Consider the following 24,987-nt stretch of genomic DNA (forward strand, 5'->3'; position numbering starts at 1 on the left):
TTTTCTGCTTAATTTAAAAGCAGCGTCTATAAAGATTTTTGACTTCTGAACCCTGTTCTCCTGAAAGAAAGAAGGTAAGAATGAGGAGGGGATAAAGAGTGATTATCCTATCATTGATCGTTTGTCAGGAGCATTTCTTATTCACTGGACTATTGTAAAAAGCTAAGCTCTCGATCAATCCTGTAAGCTCCCTGTACAATTAAAGATCTTGGAATGGTTTTCTTTCTTTTCTAGCCAGATTGCAGGGCCTCAGGGTTTTTAAGGAAAGCAAGTGTGTGTGTGTGTGTGTGTGTGTGTGTGTGTGTGTTTAAGAATATGTTCTACAGAGGAAAGTCATTCTTTAGAATCCTACCTTAGGCAAAGGCTAAAATGGGAGAAAGGTAGGCTGCTCCTATCTCTTCACAAAATCAAAAGTTCCTAAGAAATCCTAAAAGCCAAACCTTATGATTCAAGAATTAACATAAAGAGTTAAACACAGCTAAGCCATCATTGGCCTAATCAAGTGTCAAGAGTTAATATCATTGAGATGCCACAATGCTCCCATTTCCACTAATATGTAGCCCTGAAAGGTCATGACGTCAAAGAGGAGACTACTAAGAGACAACACGTAACTTGTCAAATGCTATAGGGCAGGAAACCAGAGCTGGCACTTGTGGCCTACAGAGTCCAGCCACAATCCTGGATATTTAAATTTTTCTTTTTTAGATTTATTTGTTTTAGGTGTATTAGTCTGTATGTATGTGCACCACACGTGCCTGGTGCCGACAGAGGTCAGAGATGGCCTCGGATCCTCTGGAACCGGAGTTACAGATGGCGTGAGTGGCCACATGGGAGCTGGGAATAAAACTCTGGTCCTCTGGAATAGCAACAAGTGCTCTTAACTGCTGAACTTAATGTGCTTAACTGATCAGCTTAAACTGATCTACCAGTATCTCAGTCCACCAGCCTGTCATGGCAAAGCCAGGACAGCGCCACATGGCGGAGTAGCTGCTGTCTGCAGCAGCTGGCAGAAATGGTAGGAGAGGGCCAGCCCTACCCCAGGTCGAACAGACACAGTTTAGGGGGCTGAGACTTTTCAAGCCTAGAATAATGGCCCTCAGAAAGTACACCCCTCATCCAAGCCCAGCTTTTCATTTACAATCCTGATCTGGGAAATGGGGATAAAGTTTTATTAAAAAATGTAATATTAAAGTTTTAAAAAACATTCTTAACTTGTGTTGTAAGAGGCACATGTAAATCTAAAACTAGCTTTAACTTTTATAGGCTCTTCTTCCTTTCCTTAAAGACCTGTTTGCTCTAATTGGTTAAATAGGAGATATACAAGAGATAAGAGCTGAATTGCCCTCCTCGAAGGCTCCTGAGCACCAGAGATGCTAAACCCGTTACTGACAAATCACAAAGACTGCCTTCTTCTTCTGGTGCTAGTTGAAAAAAACTATGCAATCATGTTTTCTATGCTGGAAAAACTCCTCTATGAAGAAGAAAAACCAAGTAAAAGTATTTCCGTATCTCTATATCCATAACAGGCATGTTTTAATTTATTTTAAAAAGTAATTTTAAAAAAATGCACATTGATTGGTGTTTTGCCTGCATGTGTGTCTGTGTGAGGGTGTCAGATCCCCTAGAAATGAAGTTGCAGACAGGTGTGAGCTGTCATATTGGTGCTAGGAATGGAAGCCAAGTCCTCTGGAAGAGCAACCAGTGCTCTAAACACTGAGCCATCGCTCCAACCCCAACAGGTATGATTTAAAATCCAAAAAAACAGACACCACAAAAGCATTCTTGAGAAACTGTAAATTAGAACCTGTTTTAAATGCCCCTAGGGAGCTATTTAGAAGAAACACTGCAGTGCATCCTTTGGTAAAACAAATAATCCTTTTGTAATGGGAATAATTTCTCCCAATGTATCTAGGCTTCTCTCTCCAACTCCACAATCCCATCTTTATATGTCTGCTTTTTTCAAAAGGGGCCATACCTACTTGAACACAACTGCATTGTATATTGACTCTAATCATAATCTTCCCAAGGGAGGTCTAATCCCAAAGCTCCTTGCAATAGTGTGAGTAATCTCTTGTTAATATTTTCAAAATCATTTCAGTAAGCTGAATAAAAATGAACAATTCTCCCTTCTGACCTGCCCCTGCCCTCATACAGACATGTCCACACGAGAAAGTGAGGAAGTAACACAGAATTTTCTGATTTCTGGAAGAGAGATTCCTCTATGACATTTGTTATTTTCTTTCCCTAAATCTGAAAGGTCAGGATGAAAGGATCTGGGCCAATTGAGAACAAGTAGGGAAGAGGGCCTTGGACATATTCTGACAACAGCTCTTAGGTGGAGAAAAGCCTGGGTTTACCTGAACCAAATCCCTGCCAAGTCCTAACTGTAAATCAGAACTTTCTGGGAGGGAGCACGGCAGTGCTTCTGTATATGCTATTGGATTGGATTGGGATCAAACTAAGATGGCTCCTCCAACAAATGTCATGGTCTCACTAAATTCCATCAAGCCAAATAGGCTGTGAATTAAAGTGAGGTAAGGCTTTAGCTACTTACAACTTTTTCTTCTCAGCTTCCTTACCACAAAGGACACTCGATGCGTTACAGGTGGGCCACTACTTTCAAGGACATCTTGAATATTAGGACATCTTTCCGAGTCACAATTTCCTAGTCAAAACACCTCTTTCTGCCTCAGACAAACAAGGGTCCCCTACATGACTCCTCTTCGGTGCTTGCTGTACTAAGGGACACCCAGGTACTAATACGCTTTGCATTTGGGCTGGATAGTTCCTTCTCTATCTAAACTGATTTGGCGTTTCTCTCTGAGCATAAAGAGGGTAAGTTCCACGGGAAGACCTCAGCTCACAGCACAGCAGAGGCCAGGCCCGCACAGCACTCCTCCATGATCATTCTCCTGCTCTTTTCTAAGAGGCAGCACAAGGATGACAGAGACACAGACAGGCCTTGGAGGACCCGTACTCTGTTTGCAGGGAAGGAATTTGAGTTCCTTAAGTCCAAAGTGGTAGGATGTAACTATCCCTCCACTGACTCTACAAGACCCACTGCAGCTAAGAGCAGAGTCAGAATTAGCTTAGAATGGGCCATTCTGCCATCTGAACTTATTTTTAAGGGTAATTTTTCATTTCAAGCAGAAATCAACATATACTGTTATTACTACAGATTTGCAAACCTTCTTTTCCAAACCAGCCACAGAAAATGGCAAAAACTCATTTAAAAACGTAAGCTCCTGGTTTCAATCCTTAGCTCTCTCCCTTGATCTATCTATTAAATACAGAGTTTGTTCAGAAATTATTATTCATATCCTTAGCGAATGACTTGTAATTTTGTGCAGCCGATCAGTTCATACTGGTTTGTGTGGGTGCTCCATAGAGCAGATTTGGAAGGAGATCAGAAACACGAGATAACACCCACTCCTATAGGCTTTTGCCTAAATCAGATTTTCTCCGGGCAGCTGGCTTTAGTTCACTTTTTAGAGCAGGCTCAGGATTCAGCTTAGAGACGAAGAATTCTATTCTGTGCTCTCATATACACTTATTGTATGTATTGGAAGACTTGTTTAATCTTCACTCTTGCTTCAATTTCCCAATCTGGAAAATGAGGTCATATTTTACCTACTTTTAAAGGCCTTTTGGTAGTGTTTGGTTGTGGGCATTGAGAAAGAAGCCCTAGACACTGCAGCCTCTTCCCAGACTGGTTTTAATTATGCTGCTGAGCATCGAAGCCAATCTGTTGTGTCAGAACTATACTTGAGTCGCCTTGGAAAGACTGCAAATACCTGTAACACCTTACACAGTAATTTCTAGCTCACATTCACTCATGTTCCCAAGATGCCTACAGTCAGAGCTTGCTTCATATTTAGTAGATCATGGATTCAGTCATTTATTCATTCATTCATTCTTTTTCTTTTCTTTTCTTTTCTTTTTTTTGAGACAGTGTTTCTCTGGGTAGCCCCTGGCTGTCCTAGAACTCACTCTGGATGGACCAGGCTGCTCTTGAAATTCAGGGATCTGACTGCCTCTGCCTCCTGAGTGCTGGGCATAGATTATTTTTGGAGTGCCATTGTTTGGTCAAGGTTAAATAAATATGATTTTCTTCAGCATGGATAGGAAATTGATAATGAGATGATTCATAACAAATGATTAAATGGCCATCACTTGGGAGTCTCCTCCCTCTCCCCTGCACATGCTCCTAAAGTTAGAGGTGCTGGATGGAGACAGGAGCAGCACCACTTTCTGCGAATAGAAGGAAGCTCTGGCCCCATACCCCCCACCACCCCGTCCTTCTGCAAACAGATGTGGAGAGGATCCCTCTCACTACCGTCCCGTTACTCAAAGGGATGATAACAGCCATTGGGGGGTTAAAAAGAGGCAGTGAACCCCCAGTTAATGAGTAGGAATTCAGCAGGCAGTGCAAGATAAATGGGGCTCTCTCTGCTTCTGCTAGAGTCAGCATGAACTGCGGCCCTGCGGCTTGTTTGTGGCAAATGGAGTGCGCGAAATATCAAAGGGCAGTGATCCAGAAGAAGACCGACTTTGACAAATTTTAAATTGGCCAGAAAGAAAACCAGGAAAAAAAAAAAAGAAAAAAAAAAGAGGGAAAAAAATAAATGAAAGAAAATTAGGCAATTCTTTGTGTCCTACAATTGTGGCATTGCTGCCTTTGTACAGAATTATTGGTAAGAACAGCAGTGACGATCACTGGGTGCTGGGAGCAATTATGAACCACCTCAGTGAGATGCTTATCAGCGGCTGAAGCTTTAGAGCTTCCTGTGTACAGTTGTAAGTAACTTGCTCTTGGGCTGCAGTCACTTTAATTAAAGTGTATAGGGTTGGTCAGAGGTAATTATCCTGTTTGGAAAAGAAAGGGAAAAAAACACCTCAACAAATCTGGCGGCAATAGATTTCACAACAACTTCTGCCAGTTTCTCTTTGTATGTGTGCTTTCCCCGGAAAGGGTCAGGCTGCGGTTGGGTTAGTTTTTGGTTGCTGTTACCTGACAGCAAACAATGGCACAACCAGAGATTATTGTAACACAAGTCACCACTTTTGGCAAGCAACCTGGACCAGGCTTCAGCTGCTTAGACATGCAGTCTCCAAGCTACAGGCACTCAGGAGCTTTTCTGATTCTATACAGTGAAGATAATAAAATTCAAAAAACAGTATTTTATTAAACTGTTCCTTGGAACATAAATGAACTAGCGTCTTTCTGCTCTTCCCATTCACCGGGTTGTGCTACTTTTTCAACTTTAACCTCTCTATTCCTTTAGAAAAACATTAACAACAAAACAGAACAAATCCTAAACAATCTTTACTGACATAGCAAGTGGATCAATGGGAGAAAACTGCTCAGTGTTTTAAAGGAATCCAAAAATCATCATCGGGTTCCCATAGTTTAGACTCATGTTCAAACCACAAGTGCCTTCCAAGAGCTCTGAAAACAAATGAGCAACAGAGTACTGGCTGGAGCATGGCGTGCAAATGCTCCCAGGGCTGTGGCTGCTGCAGCCACTATTTGATGGCATATAGTGCACAATCTTCACTTCCATTTTCTGTAGCTCATGCTGACCCTAGAACACTATCTGGGTAGAGATTAGTTTTTCTATAATGTGACACTGACTCACAACCCCCAGATGTGAGACAGGCTGTCCAAGGAGACAGCAGAAATAAGAAATATTTAAGTCGCAGATATTTTCCACCTGATTAGCCTGCCTCCCAAAGCAACTTCTAGCTAATGATAGTCGGTTATTTGCATTTTAAGAAACATCAGAAGAAAAATTATGTCTTTTCTTTTTCAGTGCCCACCTTCCTTCCTATTTCAGTCTACCAGAGTTCTTTCCATATAGAGGACAGTAAATAAAGATCATCATGAATTTGATCAAATGCTTCAGTGACTCCTCCCCTGACCTATGAATGCACTCATTACAAATCAGCTGAATGGCTCATTGATTTGCCAGGAGGACAAGCAGACGTACCCAATCGCTCAGCCAAGCGGATGTAGACTGGGTCTACCCGACGCATGGTTTTCACTAGATCCTTTTTGCGGAATTTGATTTCTACTGTCCCTTCTGGTTCCAGAACGGATCCCCTGGATGCAAGGAAGAAAACAAAACAGAGGACTTTAAAGGAAAGAAGACACAGAATGAGGCTGGTTACAATTTGTGGACCAGGAAATAGCTTCATTATTGTTTTGGCCACCCATGGCTCCCAGAAGTTACCCCTGGGAAAAATGCAGGCAACTAAGATGTATTGAAATGAGGTATAAGAAAGGCCTGGCATAAAGCAATTAAAATAACTCTCATTACCATACCAGTGGATTTCCATCTCAAAGAGAGACTACTGACCCCACCACCGACAGACAGACTCCAACAGAAAGGGGCAGCTTTGGTCAGGAGCCAGAGTGTGGCTGAGCAGACCACTCCAAATTTATCTAGTTAGTGGCCTGAAACCCAGAACCGGGCCAGAGAGACGGCTCTGTGGCTAAGAGTGCTTGCTTCTCTTTCAAAGGGCCTGTATTTGATTTCCAGCATCCATGGTGGCTTACAACTGTCTTATTCAGCTCCAGGGATCTGACACTCTCCTGTGACTTCTACAGACATCCCCCTTACATGGCATGTACTTACACAGACACATGCACATACACATAAATAAAAACAAACCTTAACTCATACTACAACAGCAACCACCCTGAAAAGTCTTGGTTACATTTGAGTCTTTCCTTCCTTTAAGCCCCTTTTGCCCCCCAAAAGAGATGGTTAAGAGCCATATCCAAATAATGAATGGGAAGAGAAAATCTTTTTGAGTTTGGAAGGTTCTAGAAGAGGGGACTTTGTGGTAAAATAATCTGGGATGGGGACTAGACTGAGAAAATCTGACTCTAGCTTGGTTTCCTTCTCATGCTAGCAGACACTACTTAGAAAGCTTGTTTTTCTCACCTTGGAGTCCTGTGGGAATGGACAGATTGAAATGAAGTTGTGTTGGCTAGAATTTGCCCTAGGGGGTGGGGAGACCAACAGGTAGAGGGCCCCCAGAGGCACTAAATGCAATAAAGAAGGCATGATACCTGCTTTCTCGGTCAGCATACATCTCCATGTGCCGAGGGTTGATGGTAGGGTCGATCACAACCCAAGAACCACCTCGCAGCTCAGCCTGGGGAGGAATGTAGACCATAACAGGCTGGGAACATTCCCGCAAGCCATCCACAATGTAAGCACCAAACTTGAGCACTTGGTCATACATATCTATGGAGAATGAAACAAATTAGAAACAATCAAACTGCTCCTAAAGCAGAGCTTTCATGTTTGTGAGGGGACACACAGAAAACAAAATTTGATGGCCCAGTGTGTCTCCATGAGGAGGGTGTTCATAGGAGAAGTGACAGGTCGTAGGGTTCCAGCCACCACAGGTCCTGTGGCCATCCCAAAGGCTGCAGAGACTTCTGCCTCTACCTGGATCCCACTCAAGACTTCAGAGGAGCTTCAAAAGCACAAGACAGAAATGCAGTCTTTCACAAGACACAGTATGCAAAGCCCATGATTAAATATCCATTTTATATCCTCCCTGCATTTCGGTATTCAGGTTTCAGCACATTAATTCATACTTGCTCTACAAACGTTAAGTATTTTTCATGTCAATATGTGATCTCTCTCACTACATTAAGTTTTCTGAAGGAAGGAACTCTTCTAGCTTTTTTCAATTCCTTTCACAATTCTTAGCATACAATGTGTTCTTAAAATATGCAGCTAATGGCAATGGGTCTTGAAAAAAAATTTCATCCTTAAAAACCAAAGTCTGGAGTGTAGCGCACACCTGTAATTGCTGTACTTGGGAGGCTGAGGCTGAAGAACTATGAGTTGTGAGGATAGCCTGGACCACAGGGAGCGAGCGTTCCAGATCAGCCTGAGTACCTAAGTGAGACTTGTTTCAAAAATAAGATAAAAACTAGACTTTTTATCCCTGAACACACAAAAGCTTACCCAGTATTGAAATACTCAGTCTTAAGGTGTGCACTGAATGAGTGAATGAACATACAAACTTTTGAAAAAAATAAGAAAAATTATTTAATAATTTTATTTTTATAGGATATCAGAGAGAAGAATTATATAAGTGCACTCAAATGTGAAATCTCACATGGCAACAGGAAGAGCCACCTTTTCATTCTGTTGGAGAATATTCTAGCCCCCAAAGGCCAGGACCGGCTTGCAGACAAAGACTTTGGTGCGTTAATGAGTGAGTCCTTGGGATCAGTCATTTATTCCCAATGCTTTATGGGCTGCTTCCCATTTCCCAGCTCCGTAAAGTTTGAACATTGCTAGTTTTAGGGTCCTGAGTCCAGACAGTTAATGAGCACTTCAAGGAAGCCACAAAAGATCCTTTCCAAACAACAAATAACAGGTTCAACTGGGTTCAAAGTCTATCCAAAGAGGATCTCAATTTGGAATAAATCAATTCTGGAAATCCAAGGCAAAGAAGCATTTTTCAGGAAGTTAAGAGCAAACCAAATAGAAAATGCTTTCATTGTAGTTACGAGCAAATTAAACTGCCACCTTCTCCAGAGTAAAAATAGCTCTGTATTCAGACCATCAGTGAGCACAGTTCACTGTGAGGCTCATTCCTTTGACCATTGCTCTAACCTGGCTTATCTGTGAGAACTCCAGAAATTCCAAGTTGCCCTAGGATACATTTCCTATTCTATGAGGAATGTGTACGGTCATATACTCGGTATATATGATCAGAGTGCAGACATTTATTACTTTGGGTGGAAAGCAAAGACCAAAAAAAAAAAAAAAAAAATTTACTGCTAATTGCACAACCGCTGAATGAAGATCAGGAATAAGGACTTTAAGCACTTTGTGCTAATTCCATGCTTATGAAAATAATTGCTCAGTTCAAATTATTTTAACTAAATTAATTCTTTAGTGGATATTTCAACTAGTGATACATAATAAAATAATTGTGTAATTAGCAGTACATTTTTCAGTGGTGCCAAGAGCACAGTTTCAGAACAAGTGGCAGAAAGGAGTGGCCCTCTTGGTATGTGCACAGAGGAGAAATGGGAAATGTTGATAAAAGATGAAAATCAAACAAAAGACAAAACAAAAGTCACTTGACTGAAAAACAAATGAAGTCACAAGTAAACGAAGACAAAGTTTCCAACCATTTTCCTCCTTTTTATTTGTTAAAACTATATTTATATCAAAATCTATCTCCATACTATCTATCTGGTTAACAGCTATTTTCATTCACTGAATAATAAAACAACCAGGTGTGGGGGCACACACCTCTATTCCCAGCGCTCGGGAGGCGGAGGCCATCCTGGTCTACACAGTGAGTTCCAAGACAGCTAGGGCTACACAGAGAAACTCTCTTGAACCTCCCACTGATAGATAGATAGATAGATAGATAGATAGATAGATAGATAGATAGATAGATGATAGATAAATAAAGCAAAACACTTAACTTCACACTATATGGAATTTGCAATGAAACAGTAAAAATTTTCAGTTTTATAAAAAGGATTTTGGTTCTTCCTTTTCATCACTGGGTAGATTGCTATATACCAGGAATCATGACTGCAAACATATACACTTGTGTACCCAGGTATAAATACACAACAGTAATAATCAGAAATATTATTTTTCCTATATCCACGTTACAGCTAAGCTAAAGAAAGCTTAGTTAAGTAAGAGTTAATGGTAAAAATGATATTCAAATGAAGTTTTTCTTCTGAGATAGGGTTTTACCTTGTAGCCCAGGTTGACCTTGAACTTATGATCCTCCTGTCTGCCTCCTGATTGCTGAGATTTTTGCATGCATTAACATGCCCAGTTTCAAATTTACATCTCTTGACTTTAAAGTTATTATTTTACTCCCTTCCTTTACTCATTCTTACTGTATGGACAGAGTGTGAGGGTTGAGAGGAATCTCCTGGCTGACTATACTAAAACCAGAGGAGACCTGAGTGAGGGAACCCATCTAAGTGTGCCTGATTTCCTCATGTTCAGAGATGTCAGGAACTGTACTGATGGCACTAGCATTTATGTAAAGGGCTTGGATCTGGCTGCCAAACAAATATCTTCAAGCTCTAAATCTGACATAGGAAAGGGACTTTAGGCATCTTTAAAGCTGCCATGCTTGGAGCTGACGTAACACCTCCATCTCCCCTGGAACACCAACAAACAGACCCATAATGTAACTGTCAAATCACCCTCAGTCTATTCAAATATAGACACAAAGAAAATTCTACAATTAATATGCTAACACTGAATTGCAAGATACAAAATAATTATTTTTATTCTGAAATACAAATGTGTAAAACCCCTCCATTTTTAAGAACGGAAAACTTAGCTAAGAATATGAGGGGTCTCCAAGGCTTTATATGGAGTCAGTCCAGGGAAATTTAAAGCCCTGCAAGTGCCTGTCCTTCCTGGTGCCTGAGAAATGCAATTGAACTGGAAATGGAAATATCGATCCATTCTCCACTGGAGAGGAAGGAGCTTTCTAGCATCCTGGGAAAGCACATCTGCATGAATGCTGATCACACCCAGCACCCAGACATCAGCTCTGCCTGGGGCTTTCATTGTTACACAACCTAGATAAGCTGTGGCAGCCACATGTCCCAGCAAGGTGTGGGTGTGGAAGTATCTCCGCAGCGCCCCATCCTCGAAAACTGGAACTGATCTTATTGGCTTAGGCAAGATTATGTTAGGCATTGAGGTAAACATTAGGCATACACAAGCTGCATACATGTAATGTCTCTCATGAGTTCATTATGGCCGGCGGACATTGTATTTCAACATCCAAGTAATCAGACTTTAAAATAGACTCTCATTCCAGTTAAAGTTTTCAATAAATGTGGGTTTTTTTATTGTTATTTATAACCTGTCCCAGGAAAAAATAATAAGTATAACATGAAAAGCCAACTGAGAGTGACCCTGTAGCACCAGCAGTGAGGCGGCTTAATATCACTGGGATTTGCATCCTATCAAGCTATTCATGCTGAGGCTGGGACCCTGGTGCTAATTTCTAGTAAATTTCACGCTTGATGTCTCCCTGTTGTGGGTCATTGCCGGTTCGTCTAAATAAACTGCTTCCAAATGGCTCTTCCATCTAAATATTCAGCCAGTTTTTATAATTTAATTTTGCATTATGCTGAATAGCCTTCCGGCCAGATAGAGCTCATTGGAAAAAAAGCACCAATACCATCTTGACAAGCTTTTATTTATTTATTTATATTTTTTTTACTGCTCGAATTAGACCTCCTAGGCCGACTAGTAAAGAGTTTTTTTTTTCCCTCCACTAATGTCAATTTTCAGCATAGCAAGAGCTGTCTCTAATCTTTTCCTACTCATTACACACAATTTTGGAGTCATTTTACCCACAGTGCAGTCGGCTTCTGGCTGTGTGTTTGTGTGCACTGAGGGATGGCATAATTGTTTATTTTCCCTCCCTGCATAATCCCCAGCCAGCATTGAAACCAAAACTGCAAACATCTCCCCAAGGGCTGTGGAGAATGACAAGAGGCTCTCAGCTTAGGTCCTCTTACATGAGATAATATGTGGGAAACATCCTGACCTGTATGTACATATGAGAGTGTGTTCTTCCCCCTCCTGCTGTCACACAGGCCTCTATCTTCCCCAAAGCCTCTTTGTCTTATGTGGTGTGTAAAAGAATGCATCACACCAAAGTTCAGAAAAATGAACTTTGCTCTGGACTACAGTAGGCCAATAACTCATTTCCAACCAGGGATAGGAAGGAGGAGGAAATGAAAGTTATTAATTAATGAGCAGAGTTTAACTTGAAGATGATAAAGTTTGAGATACTTGTTAAGTAGCTCCATGAGAATAATTAAGCAATAAATTGTATACTTCAACATGGTTAAAAATAGCTGGGCATGGTGGCTCACACCTTTAATCCCAGTAGAGGCAGGTGGATCTCTGTGAGCTCAAAACCAGCCTGGTTTAAAAAGCAAGTCCAGGACAGCCAGGGCTACACAGAGAAACCCTGTGCCAAAAACCAACCAACCAACCAACCAACCAAACCAAACAAAAAGAAACAAAAAACCCAAAGAAACAAAAACAAAACAAACAATCCCCCAAACCAAAGCAAAACAACAACAAAAAACCCACAAAAATAAAAAAAAAAAGGATTATGTATATTTTACCACAATTAAAAATAATTTTTTGAGGAGTTACTATATAGAGTAGGCTAATTTTGAATTTGCTATAAAGTTCAGAAAATAAAACAAAACAAAACAAAAGTCATTTCTGAGCTCTAGCTAATTCTTCCTGCAATAACCACAGAGATTTCTAAAGGAGGGGAAAATAAACAAGTGAAAACTTTCTCAGGGTATCCAGGGATGTTAAAAGTCGACTGGTTCTGGTTCTGTGATCTGGTCAGCCAGAGTGCTGCTCTAGAGAGAGAGATGGGCAGGCAGGATGGTCCAGTGGGGAAAGGCCTTTGGTGAACAAATCTGGACAGCTAGATCTCGAACTCATGTAAAGGATAAAATTGATGCACAAATGCATCGTGGTGTGCATGTACCCTGCACACACTTAAACAGAGAGAGAGAGAGAGAGAGAGAGAGAGAGAGAGAGAGAGAGAGATCCACATTTGTCTACCAACTCTGTCATTTCCTTAGCTAGTCACTTAAAGAGATTCACTTACCCTAAGCCTTGATTCATGTAAACTGCAGATAGCAATTTGACATGTCTTTTATTGTGATCACAGAAGACAACATGAAAGCAGTTAATATAGTTTCTAGTGCAAAGATTCATTAACCCACCCACACCACACTGAGAACAGGGTCTCACTATGTAGCCCAGGTTGGCCTCAAACTCCTCAATCCTTCTGCGTCAATCCTCCTGCGTCAGCCTCCCAGGTGCTGGAATTACAGAATGTAGCACTGGTTTTGCCTTCAGTGAATCTTAATTTTGTTCTTACTGTTTTAGGGTTTCACAACCAGTAAGGAACTGATGTCAAAGCAGGTAGCAGAACTGAAACTTTTAGTACAGGGGCAGCTCTGACCTCTAGGTAGGACAGGATAGGCAGGGTGACTCCCTGCCAATGTATCACAAGGAGTACATTCTTAGCACCCTGCAGTGAAGTCACTAAGGAACATCACTGACTCCTCAGGTGTCAGCATAAAACAAACAGCAAAGGAAGCGGGAGCCAAGTAACAGTCAGTGCTAACTGAATCTCACATGTGTGAAACAAAGAGTGTTAGCATCTCTCTCGATCCAGCTTCTGTGTGCTATCTTCTGTTGAACCCCTGATATTTTGCTTATATATTACAGCTTTATCAGGCTACCCAAAAGAGCATTTTTTCGACTCCTTTTGACAATGTCTGACATGTCTTCAGAGGCACCTAGTACAGTTACACATAGGAACTCAGTCAAAGAGTTGACCTGATTAAACTATGTTCCTTTTCTCAGGGTATTTTCAAGATGATTCACTTTATACTTAAAAAAAGAAAAGTATAAATGGGGCTGGTAACATGGATCAGAGAATAAAGATGCTTGCCATCACATCTGACAAGCTGAGTTGGAATTCTAAGACCTATGATGGGAGAAGAGAAGCAATTCCCACAAGTTGTCCTTGACCCCTCAGCTAACCAAATATAATAAAAAGATTTAAAGTATTCAAGTGGGGCTGAAAATCTCTCAAAGGGTAGAACACTTACTTCTCTTGCATTGAACTGGGTTTAGTTCCTAGCACCCACATGGTGGCTCACAAACATTTGTAACTCCAGTCCCCTCTCCACCCCAGAAGAGATCTGACTCTCTCTTCTGGCCTCAACAGATACCAGGCATACATGTGGTGCACAAAAATATTCATAGGCAAAACACCCAGACACATTAAAAAAAAATCATTTTTAAAAAGTACATAAGCATTAAGCTGTACGTATAGTCAAAGCCTTCTCCAGGAAAAGGGGTATTTCTCTAGTAAGTATAGTCTTTCTGATGACTGCAAAAACAGTAACAATAGCTCTTCATTTTTTCAAAGAGGCCTGGCTAGGCAAGGGGGTGTTATTGGCAAAAACTGTGAATTTATCTCACATATGTCCAGTAACCTACAAGGGGGAGCTTTCCTGGGCTGTTCCTCCCTCAGGAAGCGGAGGAACAGCCACACAAAACGCCTGCTCTAAGCTTTGTGTAGCTCTCTATGGAGACCTCACTACTTCAGATTTCTAGGATCTCAGCAATCTCAATCACTCCGGCATGTCAGCTCCTTTCATTTCCCCAGCCCATCTACTCCTTCAGAATCCTGAGGTAGATGAGGAATGCACCCACCGGCATACTCTCACAGCCTGTAGGTGCAGAAGCTGGCCTTTGCAGAGCCATGGGTGTCTATCCGAATATGAGGTAATCATTTTTGGCTCTCCCTGGACTGTCCACAGTGGCTGTTCATGGAGGATTTTTAGTTAATAGTGACACTGGCTGCCTAATCACTAAGAAATTCCCATGGTATGGACTAGAGCTGTTATACTAATGGTCTAATCTGCTGGAGCCACAGGCCTACGGCTGTTGGTGGATAATAATAAAAGATAGCACAAATAGCCAAAGAACAACCAGTGTCTGGAATAGAGGTTTTTCGTTTTCTTGCAGTTATTGTTAATTTCAGAATCCATCTTGGTCATCAGAGAATGTTAGAGAGTAATGTGAGTGAAGATCATGCACAGAAAAAGAGGGGTAGAAACCAGTAAAATACTACTCCCAGGACCACCAAAAGGGTCTAACATCTATCTATGAAAGCAGAATCTTCAACAATAGGCTACCTACACAATAATAGAATATCTTTGCAATTTTTTAATGAAGTTAGAAGACATGTCTTTTTTGGGGGGAGGGAGAGACTGGGAAGAGTTGAGACAAGGTTTCTCTGTGTAGCCCTGACTGTCTTGGAACTCAGAGATACACCTGGGAATAAAGGCATGAGTCACCACACTCAACTTAGAAGATGTATCTTACTGTTCCAGTATCTTGGAGGAGCTGTCAGGTCACCTGTGATGAGCTGTTAGCACACCCTCAGGATCACTATTACTTACACTCTGCCACTGACCTCTTTTCCCTCCCTCCCAGCCCCTGCCTAGAAATCACTGATTCTCCTCTAACCCACAGCAGGCCAGTCACTATCTTCCCAGCCCATTAGTCACCTTTCATCCCACCAGAGAAGCCTCTCCAGTTGGCAAAGACCATTAGAGGTAGCCCTTCGCGGTTGAAGTCCTTGATAGCCTGGTAGGTCTTGAATGCAGAGTCTGGGAACCAAACCTGGCCAGCCTGCTGGATTATCTGTTGGGAAAAGCACAGGAGGAGCTAGTTAACAACACAGTTTGAAGGAGAACCTCCCTCAACTGATCAAGCTATTATTTAATTTATCAAAGCTAGTAAGCTCAAGATCAAACCAAATAAATTAAAACTGTTGTTCATTATGAAGATGACCCCTAAAGTGAAAAAGAAAAGATCCTGGATCCCCCATTGAACACTCTTCTCTGGGGGAGCCTGACCATACCATCACTCCTTAGACAAAAAAAATTGAGTTGCTTTTCAAGCAGTCATGAGAAAACCTTTTAAAGGCAACTCAATTACTATCTCTTTCTTTCTTTCTTTGTGTGTGTATGTACATGTGGATGAACATGTGTGTCCCTATGTGTACAAGTATGTAAAAGCCAGGGATCAACACTGGATGTCATCATTCTTAGTCCCATCTACTTTGCTTTTTTGAGACAGGGTCTCTTACTGGCCTAGAGTTCATTCAAGTAGGCGAGCTGGCTGGTCAGCAAGCCCGAAGAATCCACTTGTCTTTGCCTTCCCAGTGCTGCGATTACTAATTTGGCATCGTATCTAATTTGTTTGTTTGTAAATGTGGGTTCTGGGAGTCAAACTCAGGTCTTCATGCTTGTATGGCAAGCACATTATTGACTGAACTATCTCCCCAGCTCTAAACTATTCAAAGCGAACCACCTGTATAGTCTCCAAGTCCTTTCCCCTCTCTGGTACTGTGACTAGTTACCAGATTCTTGGCGTGATACTGCTGAGGAGCCTCCTTATTGTTCTCTTTCACACCCCCTACCTCCTTGCTCTAGATGGTGAGATGTATAAAAATGAAATACATCTTCAAAAAAGGGAGGACCAGTGTAGTTTCCACACCTGGACCTATTATCACTCCAAGGTGTAGCTCTGGGAATGTGGGACAGATGAGCAACAGTGCCAGCTGCCTCTCTGTAAGACTATACCCCAATGAACGCAGACTTTCCAGCATCACCGAGGCTACTGTAGCAGCCTATTCAACTTTTCACACAAAACTTTGCTTTCAAAAGGATCTTGAAAGTGATCACAGTGTTCTGCAATTATTTAAGGTGGCTGCTGCCCTTCCCTGTAAAATCTGGTGGCTTGTATTACTCCCAATATATCTGTAGGCACCGTAGAAGGGAAACAAACTCCAGGCACAAAGGTACTCCAAGCATGGGCACAAGGAATATTTGAGGTAACCAACCTTGGCTTCAGAATCCAGGTTTGCAGGATCAGCAGGGATGCTGAGTTCCACAGTTCGGGTTTCTACAGCAACTACCCCCACAGGGATTCCCCCTAACCTGGGGAGAAGGAGAGCCACACAGGAACATAATACATGTTAATATTACAATTAGGCATTTATTTTTCAGTTGCACACAAACACTGAGGGAAAAACTAGAAACAGACAGCAGGAGAGACTCTCATGCTCCTAGGGGTTAAAGGTGAGACTTTGGGGTTCTGAATTCACTTTGTAAGTTCAGTGGAAAGTACCCTCACACTCACTCATTTTAAAGTGCCCAACAGGACAAATTCAAACTGAGTGCTGTAATTAGGAGACACTCAATAGCCTAGTGCATACACACATCTACTTCTGTGGTTGCCAAATGAAACTTCTGGGTTTGCTGTCAATCAGCTTTTGGGAGTGGGAGATGGTTGGAAGCTGCTGGCCTTATGGGAGAGAGCTGTGGCAGTTAAATAGTGGAAAAAAAAACAATGAGACAGGAATATTTTTTAGTAATAATCTTGGTGGGATCTGTGTCAGAAGCAGATACTTAATTTCAAAGATATGTTAAGCTAAGATTCAGAAGTCTGAAGCTTCTGCATCTATATTCTGTAATAATTTCCTATACTGGTCCTTCATTTCCTTGAACAAGTCAGAGATGAAGGGAAGAAAGAAGAGAAACCAAGAGGGAGATGCGAAATGTAGGGTGAGTCCTTACTCCAGAAAATGTGATTCCATCTTCAATCTGCCAGTTGCTTTCCCCTGGGCTGGGACTGGGCTGGGATATACTTTCATTCCTTACAACATGTCCATGACAAACTTTTCCATGAAAGATGATCTTTAGCTGTTACATCAACCACTGGAAATGGATTCTTTTCATCACAAGAGACCTAACTGGAGTTGAGTGGAGACCACCCACCACCCCCTTGTCACTTGCCTGCACTGAATCAGAATCAAAAGCCCTCTAGACAACCAGACAACGAGCAGGAGGTACACAAGAGGGTTCAGAAATATTTCTGTTCACAATGATTAACATTCCAACTGGAAACTTGTAATTGCAAAAGCCACCCTAAATCGGTAACTTATAACTTATATATTAGGGCCCATGTGACCTAATAAAGAACATCTTTATCCGAGTATTACAGTTATTTATTGAAGTTGAAAACAGCTCAGAACAACTTCTGTTTTCTATTATACTTCATATAAATTTTATCAGGCTAGCACATGAAGATGCTACATCTTGTTTTATAGTGTGTCCCTGGACAAGGTGCCATGGAATAATAAAAGACAATTTACAGCCAATAGCACACATATTCCAAACATACATACCAAAGATGAGTTTTGGCAGCACTTACAGTAACAATCCCAGAAGAATACATTTATATTTATTTCTTGAAATGCCACTGCCTTTGAAAGAAGCTAGCTCCATTTGTTTTATATACTTCTGAGCATGTGTATGTGTTTGGAGTAAGAAGCCCAGAACATCAGATGGAAAGAAAGGAAGAAGTCTGAGCGAATGCTGAAATGAACAATAGCCGAGCTAACTAAAGCCAAGCCTCACTACTCGTGGTTGCAGAGTAATAATCCCTGTTCTCATCTTAAGGGTAAAGCATTGCTCTCTCATATCCCACAGGATGATCTTAAGACAGCAAAATTTTGGCTTTGGAAGGCTTACATGTTGTCATGTACTGTATACACAGGAAAGGTGAAACAGAATAAACAAAAACAAATTCTCAAAAGCATCAATTCTAATATAACCTGAGAAACTGTAACAAACTGTAAGCCCACTTCCACTTTACAGCAGGAATTTTACCAACACAAAATAATTCTCACAGGGATGCTGTAGCTCTGGGTGAGGGCAAAGACCTGACACTTGAAAAAAGATGAGCAGCTAGTTTCCGAGTTCCTGTCTCAGATGAGTCCTATTCAGAGTCACACTGGAAGGCCCTGTCTGTGGGATTCACCATCAGATGGCTCCTTGTCACTGGCTGCATGAGGCATGCTGACCTGATGTACTGAGAGAACCACAAAGCCTAGAATTATTTTCAAGGCTAGCATCTAAATCTCAAGCCAATGTGGCATGTTGGAGAATCTTGAGCAGGTGCCTCTTTTCACCAAGATAAGAAAAACTGATTGCCCCCTGGAGGAAGGTGAGCCCCTGATGCAGATCTCTCAGGCAGCATGTCTGCAGCACAGACCTAGATTAAGATCAGCCTTGGCAGGTGCTCGTTAGAGCAAGCACGACAGATTATTTTGCACAGAGCTTGCTGTTGAGTGAAACACTTCTTAGAGTGGGTATTAAAATTTAATAGAAACTTCAATTTCCCACTTGAAAAATACGGGTATCCCAGCAACCTATGCCAGCTTATTTTACTCACTCCTGTTTCAGATTAAAAAAATTTTTTTTCCAATTCAAATCTGATTCTATTCCAATACAATGCAGTACTATAAGTCACTTCAGTAGTCATGATGTCAGAAAAAACTCCTCTCAGGGTACACGGAGAACAGTGTGGTGCCTGCTCTTGGGAGACAGTGGTCTTGTGGGGAAGAAATTGATTGGTGATAGCTATTGTAGTTTGGCTTTATGGTTCCCAAAGAGTTTCTTCTGGAGAAGTATAAAAAGGAAATACTGTCAAAATCAGCTGTCAGGTTAAACATTTCATTAAAAGAACACACTGAACTACTACAGGAATCAGCAGCTTACCCTGACTCTGGCTATCATCTAATACTCTTAGAAGATGCAGACAAAGAGCTTAATTGGTAAAAGCTTTGACCCTTTCCTTTACTGTTTTTACTTGGGAAGAAGAAGTTTCCAAAATGAAAAGGTCTTACCTGGCTCTGCCAACCACCACAGTCTGTGCCCAGGGCTGCATAATCTCTGAGAAAGATCCATAGTCAAAAAATCCACTCAACCATTGGCCTTTCTGGGCTGTGAAGGAAAAGGGTGGGGTGGGAAAGAAACGAAAAGCATAAAGGCATTCAACTACTGACAGTGCACTTGGCTGATGGATTTAAGGTGGGATCTGGGGACTTATTTTGAGGAGTTTGTTGTTTTTAACCATATTATAATAGATGGAAACATTAAGCAACCGAGTGTTCATCTGCCTTCAGAAATCATCCCCTATTTCATTTGCTAGTCTGCATAGAGAGAATCATTTATCAGCAAAAGCATCATTTATTGTTAAACGATGGGGTTCAGCTAGCAGAGAGTTTTCGTGCTTTTAAATAAATAGCTTGGCTTTTTTTCAAGACACTACAAACATTTGTCAAGAGGCAGCCAAGTCATTAAAGATGTTTTTAAAATGTTTATTTCTATCTTAAAACTTGGCTTACAATTTTGTTTGATTCCAATGATTTTCTTTTAATGGGAAGAGGAAAATCCTAAGTGTTAATGATCAAATGAAGAATCAAACTTGGAGGTAAATAAGGGATTCAGTCAACGCAACAACAAAGATTAACTATACTTATGGCTGACAAAGTATAATCTTTCTACATGAAAGGTCATGACAGCATGGCCTTAACAGAACAAAACATAATGGTTAAGCTATATATACTTAAAAAAAAAAAACAACACCACACACTTAATAACATGATCTCCCTTCCTCATTCAGTCCCCTATACTGGCAAGGCAGATAACTTTTACCACCTTAGTTTAAGACAAAACCTTTGTTCCACAGGCATGAATGTTTGACCAAGCACCCATAAAGGCTTCTGCAAATAACTGTTTCCTCATTTGTCCTCTCAGCTCACAGTTTCTCTGTGATTCTTCTAATTTGAACAAGGCCCGCCACCTCCTAAACCTCAAGTCCAAAACCAATTAAAAGTAGAGATCTGAGCAAGCTAACCTCTGCTGACTTAAACAGGACGGACAGTGTTTTATCAAGACTAAACTTGTAATTACTGTGTTCTACATTCCTTGCCTCTATGGCCCCAGTGTAAAATGTGATCATCCATTTCAAAATTATCTCTCTATCGTGAGCCCAAAGCTGATCGTTTAGATTCTGGTCTCGTGTTGGGCGTCAGTTTGAAGAATATCACAGCACTATCGCCTCTAATAAATGACTTTAACTTTTCACCTAGAAGATATCTACTTTAACTTATCACAGGGAATCATCTGCTTTCTTTAACGCTTCCACTAAATTAAAATCTGAAGTCACTCGATTTGGGAGCCAGTGTTAGCTGCACTTAGACAGCAGGATGAATTACTAGAGAGCCGATGAAAAAATATTATCAAAAACACCAGAAAACTTAGTTTATCACAAATTTCATTTTATTCTGTGGTTCTTATTAATAATGACCTGGATAATGCCCACCTACACAAGTACTTCTGTTTACCCTATGAAACAAAGGTGCTTTGCTTTTTAAGACAGTCTTACCCCTGGCTAGACGTGAATGTGCAATCCTCCTGCCTCATCCTCTTAACATGCTGGATTAAATGCACGCTTCCCAAGGACTCAAGTTCTGATGAAGGTTCTCAACCATATTTCTAGATTTGTCAGGATACTGAAATTTTAACTAAATGCCTGGATCATTTATGATTTTTACTTTGATAATAATGATTTGGTACTATAGAATTAATTTCAAAATCAAAAAGTTTACTTGTTTCAAAACCCTTGCAAGCCAGCTAGAAGTCTAGCTAGGAGGTAGGATTCTTGCCTGGTGTGCATAGGGCCTCATATGCTGACTAGGGAGGAAAGGGCCATTGGCTATGCTGGCTGGACTTGATAGTCCCACAAGGAAGCCAATCTAACTCAACTGTAGAACTGGAGTGCCACTAAGATGCTTCCTATGTCTCCCAGGAGAACACTCACTGGGCTTCGTTCTGAATGTAGAGGACACCCACTTAATTCCCAGAAAAGTCCTGGCTTTTTAAGGCCAATCACTATGTCAGGCGTAGGGTTCACACCATAACCATGCATAAAATAAGAGAAGCGAAAGATGACTATGCTGATCTTTCTGCATGGAGAAAAAGGTATGATTATAAATTAAAACAGAATTCTCTTGAATTTTCTAGGTTATCTATAGTTAAATATCAAGATGAAGCCCCAAAATAATAGCGGTGAGATCTTGCAAAAAAGATACGTATGTAGAACTGCTCTTACATCAGACGCAGCTTTGGGTTCTATTAAGTCTTCCTTACAAACAATTCTTTTTATTTCAGCAGAACCACAATGACCCTTAAATTTAACAAAGTATCTTCTGCAATTCTTCTTTAATTTTAATGTTTATAGTATTTTGCCCACATGTGTGTTTGTATGCCAGGTGTGTATCTGGTGCCCAGGGAGGCCAAAAGAGGGTGCTGATTCCCCTGGAACTGGAGTTACAGATAGTTGTGCACAGCCACGTAGTATCCAGAAATTGAACCCATGTCTGGCAGAGCAGCCTATGTTCTTAAACACTGAGTAATCTCTCCAGCCCATGTAATCCGTTCTTTCATACATTTATTGTATTTTAAAAATGAATAGTGACAATAAACATGCAAGAAAGAACAAATACTTCCTCACACCATTTGGAGAAAGCAGGGATCAGGTGTGGTGGGTAGTTCCTGCCCTGAATTTCAGCACTTGGCATACTGAAGCAAAAGGATTTGAGAGGTAAGGGCTAATTTGAGCTACATAGCCAGTTCTAGGCCAACTTGGGCTACAAAGTTAAACCCTATCTCAACAACAAACAAAATAAAAAAATAAACAACAGGCCACTTGGGGCTTTATAAAAGAAGGTTTTCTGCAATTGCCAAGTAGATTGACAAATGCAAATTTACTTTACATACTTACTCATTATTTTTTTCTGCAGTGTGTGAGGGTGTGTGTATGTGTATGAGGCATGTGAGGAAAAAGGACAACCTTAGGTGTCGTCATCACTCAGGTGCCACCTACTGGCCTAGGACTATAATACACTAGGCTGGATGCCCAGCAAGCCCCAGGGAGCCATCAGTCTTCACCTCCCCCATGCTGAGATTACAAACAAAGGCTACCATGCCCAGCTTTTTAAAATGCAGGTTCTAAGGATAAAACTCAGGCCTTTTGTTTTGTTTTTTTGTTTTTGGTTTTTTGAGACAGGGTTTCTCTGTGTAGCCTTGGCTGTCCTGGGCTCCTTTTTTGATCAGCCTGAACTCACAGAGATCCACCTGCCTCTGCTGGGATTACAGGTGTGTGCCACTGTGTCCCGAATCTCAGGACTTCATAGTAAAAGCATTTTACTATCAGAACTATTATCAATATCACCGGAAAAACATAGGGGTAGTATTCAGCAATAGTTTTCAAGTAAGCATATAATTGAATTCTGTAGTTGAAGTTTAGAGATATTTTCTCAAGGCAACTCTGTCTTTGGCCATCTTTTGTTTTGGAGACATGGCTTAGCTATGCATCTCTGGCTGACTTGGATCACTATGTAGGCCAAGCTGGCTTCGTACTACTACAGGTAATCCTCATGCCTCAGCCTGCCAAGTGCTGAGATCGCAGGCACTCACACCTGTAGTTGTCTCAGTGCTCTGAGTAATACACTTCTGTGCTATAGTTGGATAGTGACCAGATAGAGTTTGACAGCCAGGATACCACTGGGTCCTTAAACACATACGTACTTGGGTGAGGACGGCCTGCCAGCATCCACCGAGGATCATATGGGGCCTTTGTGGGAACAAACTCGATGATTCTATCTATAGGATCCTTGGAACTCAGGAGAGGAACCGAGCTATGCACACTCTAAAGAAAGAGTGGGACAGAATGGACACACCAATCAGCTGATGTCAGTCTCACACCTCAATTCAGCAACAATAGCCCCAGACAAAAACAGCAGAGCCTGCCTACAGAACTGCACCCATCCCAGTTATGTGTCGAGCCCAAGGAACACGCACTTCCAACTTCCATTTAGGAGCCTAACACACACTGGGGCATTCTGATCTGATCCATCATACCCTTGCTCTCCAAGAAAACAAGCTCCTGGAAGACAAATGGCTACTATAGGCGGGAAACTCACAGAGTATGAGGGAGTCTTAATATTTTGGGATTTGAACATAAACAGGGCATGAAATAGCTGTGGCTGGAAAACAGTGGGAGTTAATGAGAGCCAAAGGTATTCTGAAGGTAGAAGGTAAAAGACAGCTTCAAGAAAGAGAAATCTACAGGTTTCAGAGCAATACTTGATAAATTCTTCAAGCAGGGCACCCCAAACATGAAGCTATGGCAGAGAAGGCAGAAGGACTCACCTTCGGCATGTATGACAGCCAGTGTAAGACTGTGAACACTCCATCAAAGTCATCAGAAACAGTGGAGTGGGTAACCCCATTGTTGTGCATGATCTGGATGCCACCAAGCTGATTGTTGGAGGTGTACACTTCCCGACCAAGGACCTAGACAAATGAGCAAGTAAAAAGACACTGGTCTCTACAAATATACCAGTGTACATTATTTCCTAATTCTTACTAGACAAAGGTAAACTCATTTTCTGTGGGTTGCTCAGAGGGACTGCCAAGAACTTTCTTTCTTAAAAGAAAATCTAGAAAGCAAAAAAGACCTTCAACTGTTACATGCACTGTTGCAGTTTTAAGCCATCAAACATCCCTCTCTAGAAGCCACCACACACAAGTGCAGAGGACTTTAGCTCTGAGTTAAAATTGTGGTAGGTATGCTGGAACCCTGGGGGCAGTGGCTACATCTTGATTTATAGTACACACACACACACACACACACTATTGACACGTCTATGTTAAAGAAATATTATGGGTTTGGGTGCCTTATTTTTCTAAAGGATTAGCTTTTCTCTGCCATTTGATTTTTAAAGTTGGCCCACTGTTTTCCTCCCCCATCCCTAAATCCAGGCAAAATCCTGAAACAGCTCATGACACACACAAACCTCCTAGACTCCAGTCCTCTTTATGCTGGGTGTGAGTGTGATTTATTTCCCAAGCCTGTTTTCCTCTGAGGACTGGAAAGGATTCAGGCCTCACCCTAGTGTCTCTCTGGAGGACTTTAACCCTTATCAAGTGGAGGCACTTGCAAATGGAAACTATAAAGTTTCCCTTAAAAAAGAAGGGGAAAAAAGAAAGAAAGAAAGAGAGAAAGAAAGAGAAAGAAAGCAAAGGAAAAAACATCTCAGACTTGGAAATTGTAGGGTTTCGTTTCTTCCTGAAGATTGGTTAATACTTTCTTCCAGGGAGGGAGGTTTTCTGACCTGGTAGATGGAAGTCAGGCGGCCTGATCACTGACTATTGCAAACTGCTGAGTGTGTAGTAATTGCCAGTCATCTAGGGGAGCCCTGGAGAGAGCTAAACAGTTGTGGAGTGCTCACTGTATGTTCTCTTCTCCGTTCCCTCTCCTCTCTTCCAAGAAACAACAACATAAATTTTCTTCTTCCTAACTTTTATTCATTTTCAACCTCTTGGGAGAACCTAAACAAATTAAGAGCCAACAAACTATGCCTATATATTTTCAATTGGCCCTTTCTTATTAGGAGCTTGGAGAGATC

At 41.3% G+C, this 24,987-nt stretch overlaps 1 protein-coding gene across 6 annotated transcripts in view; it reads right to left on the reverse strand.

The window, feature by feature from the left end:
* Window positions 1–24,987, reverse strand: part of Acaca (acetyl-CoA carboxylase alpha) — a 263,052-nt gene that overhangs the window by 12,699 nt on the left and 225,366 nt on the right. For all 6 annotated transcript variants that reach the window (XM_060387107.1, XM_060387103.1, XM_060387102.1 and 3 more), the window contains 7 exons: window positions 23,729–23,872; window positions 23,105–23,225; window positions 19,357–19,453; window positions 16,507–16,603; window positions 15,167–15,302; window positions 7,079–7,256; window positions 5,991–6,103 (listed from right to left, as the gene is read on the reverse strand). In XM_060387107.1, the coding sequence (XP_060243090.1) occupies window positions 5,991–6,103; window positions 7,079–7,256; window positions 15,167–15,302; window positions 16,507–16,603; window positions 19,357–19,453; window positions 23,105–23,225; window positions 23,729–23,872 (886 nt within the window). The remainder of the gene's footprint in view (window positions 1–5,990; window positions 6,104–7,078; window positions 7,257–15,166; window positions 15,303–16,506; window positions 16,604–19,356; window positions 19,454–23,104; window positions 23,226–23,728; window positions 23,873–24,987) is intronic.

Source organism: Meriones unguiculatus, chromosome 7 (genome assembly GCF_030254825.1).
Source record: "Meriones unguiculatus strain TT.TT164.6M chromosome 7, Bangor_MerUng_6.1, whole genome shotgun sequence".
NCBI classification, from domain to species: Eukaryota; Metazoa; Chordata; class Mammalia; order Rodentia; family Muridae; genus Meriones; species Meriones unguiculatus.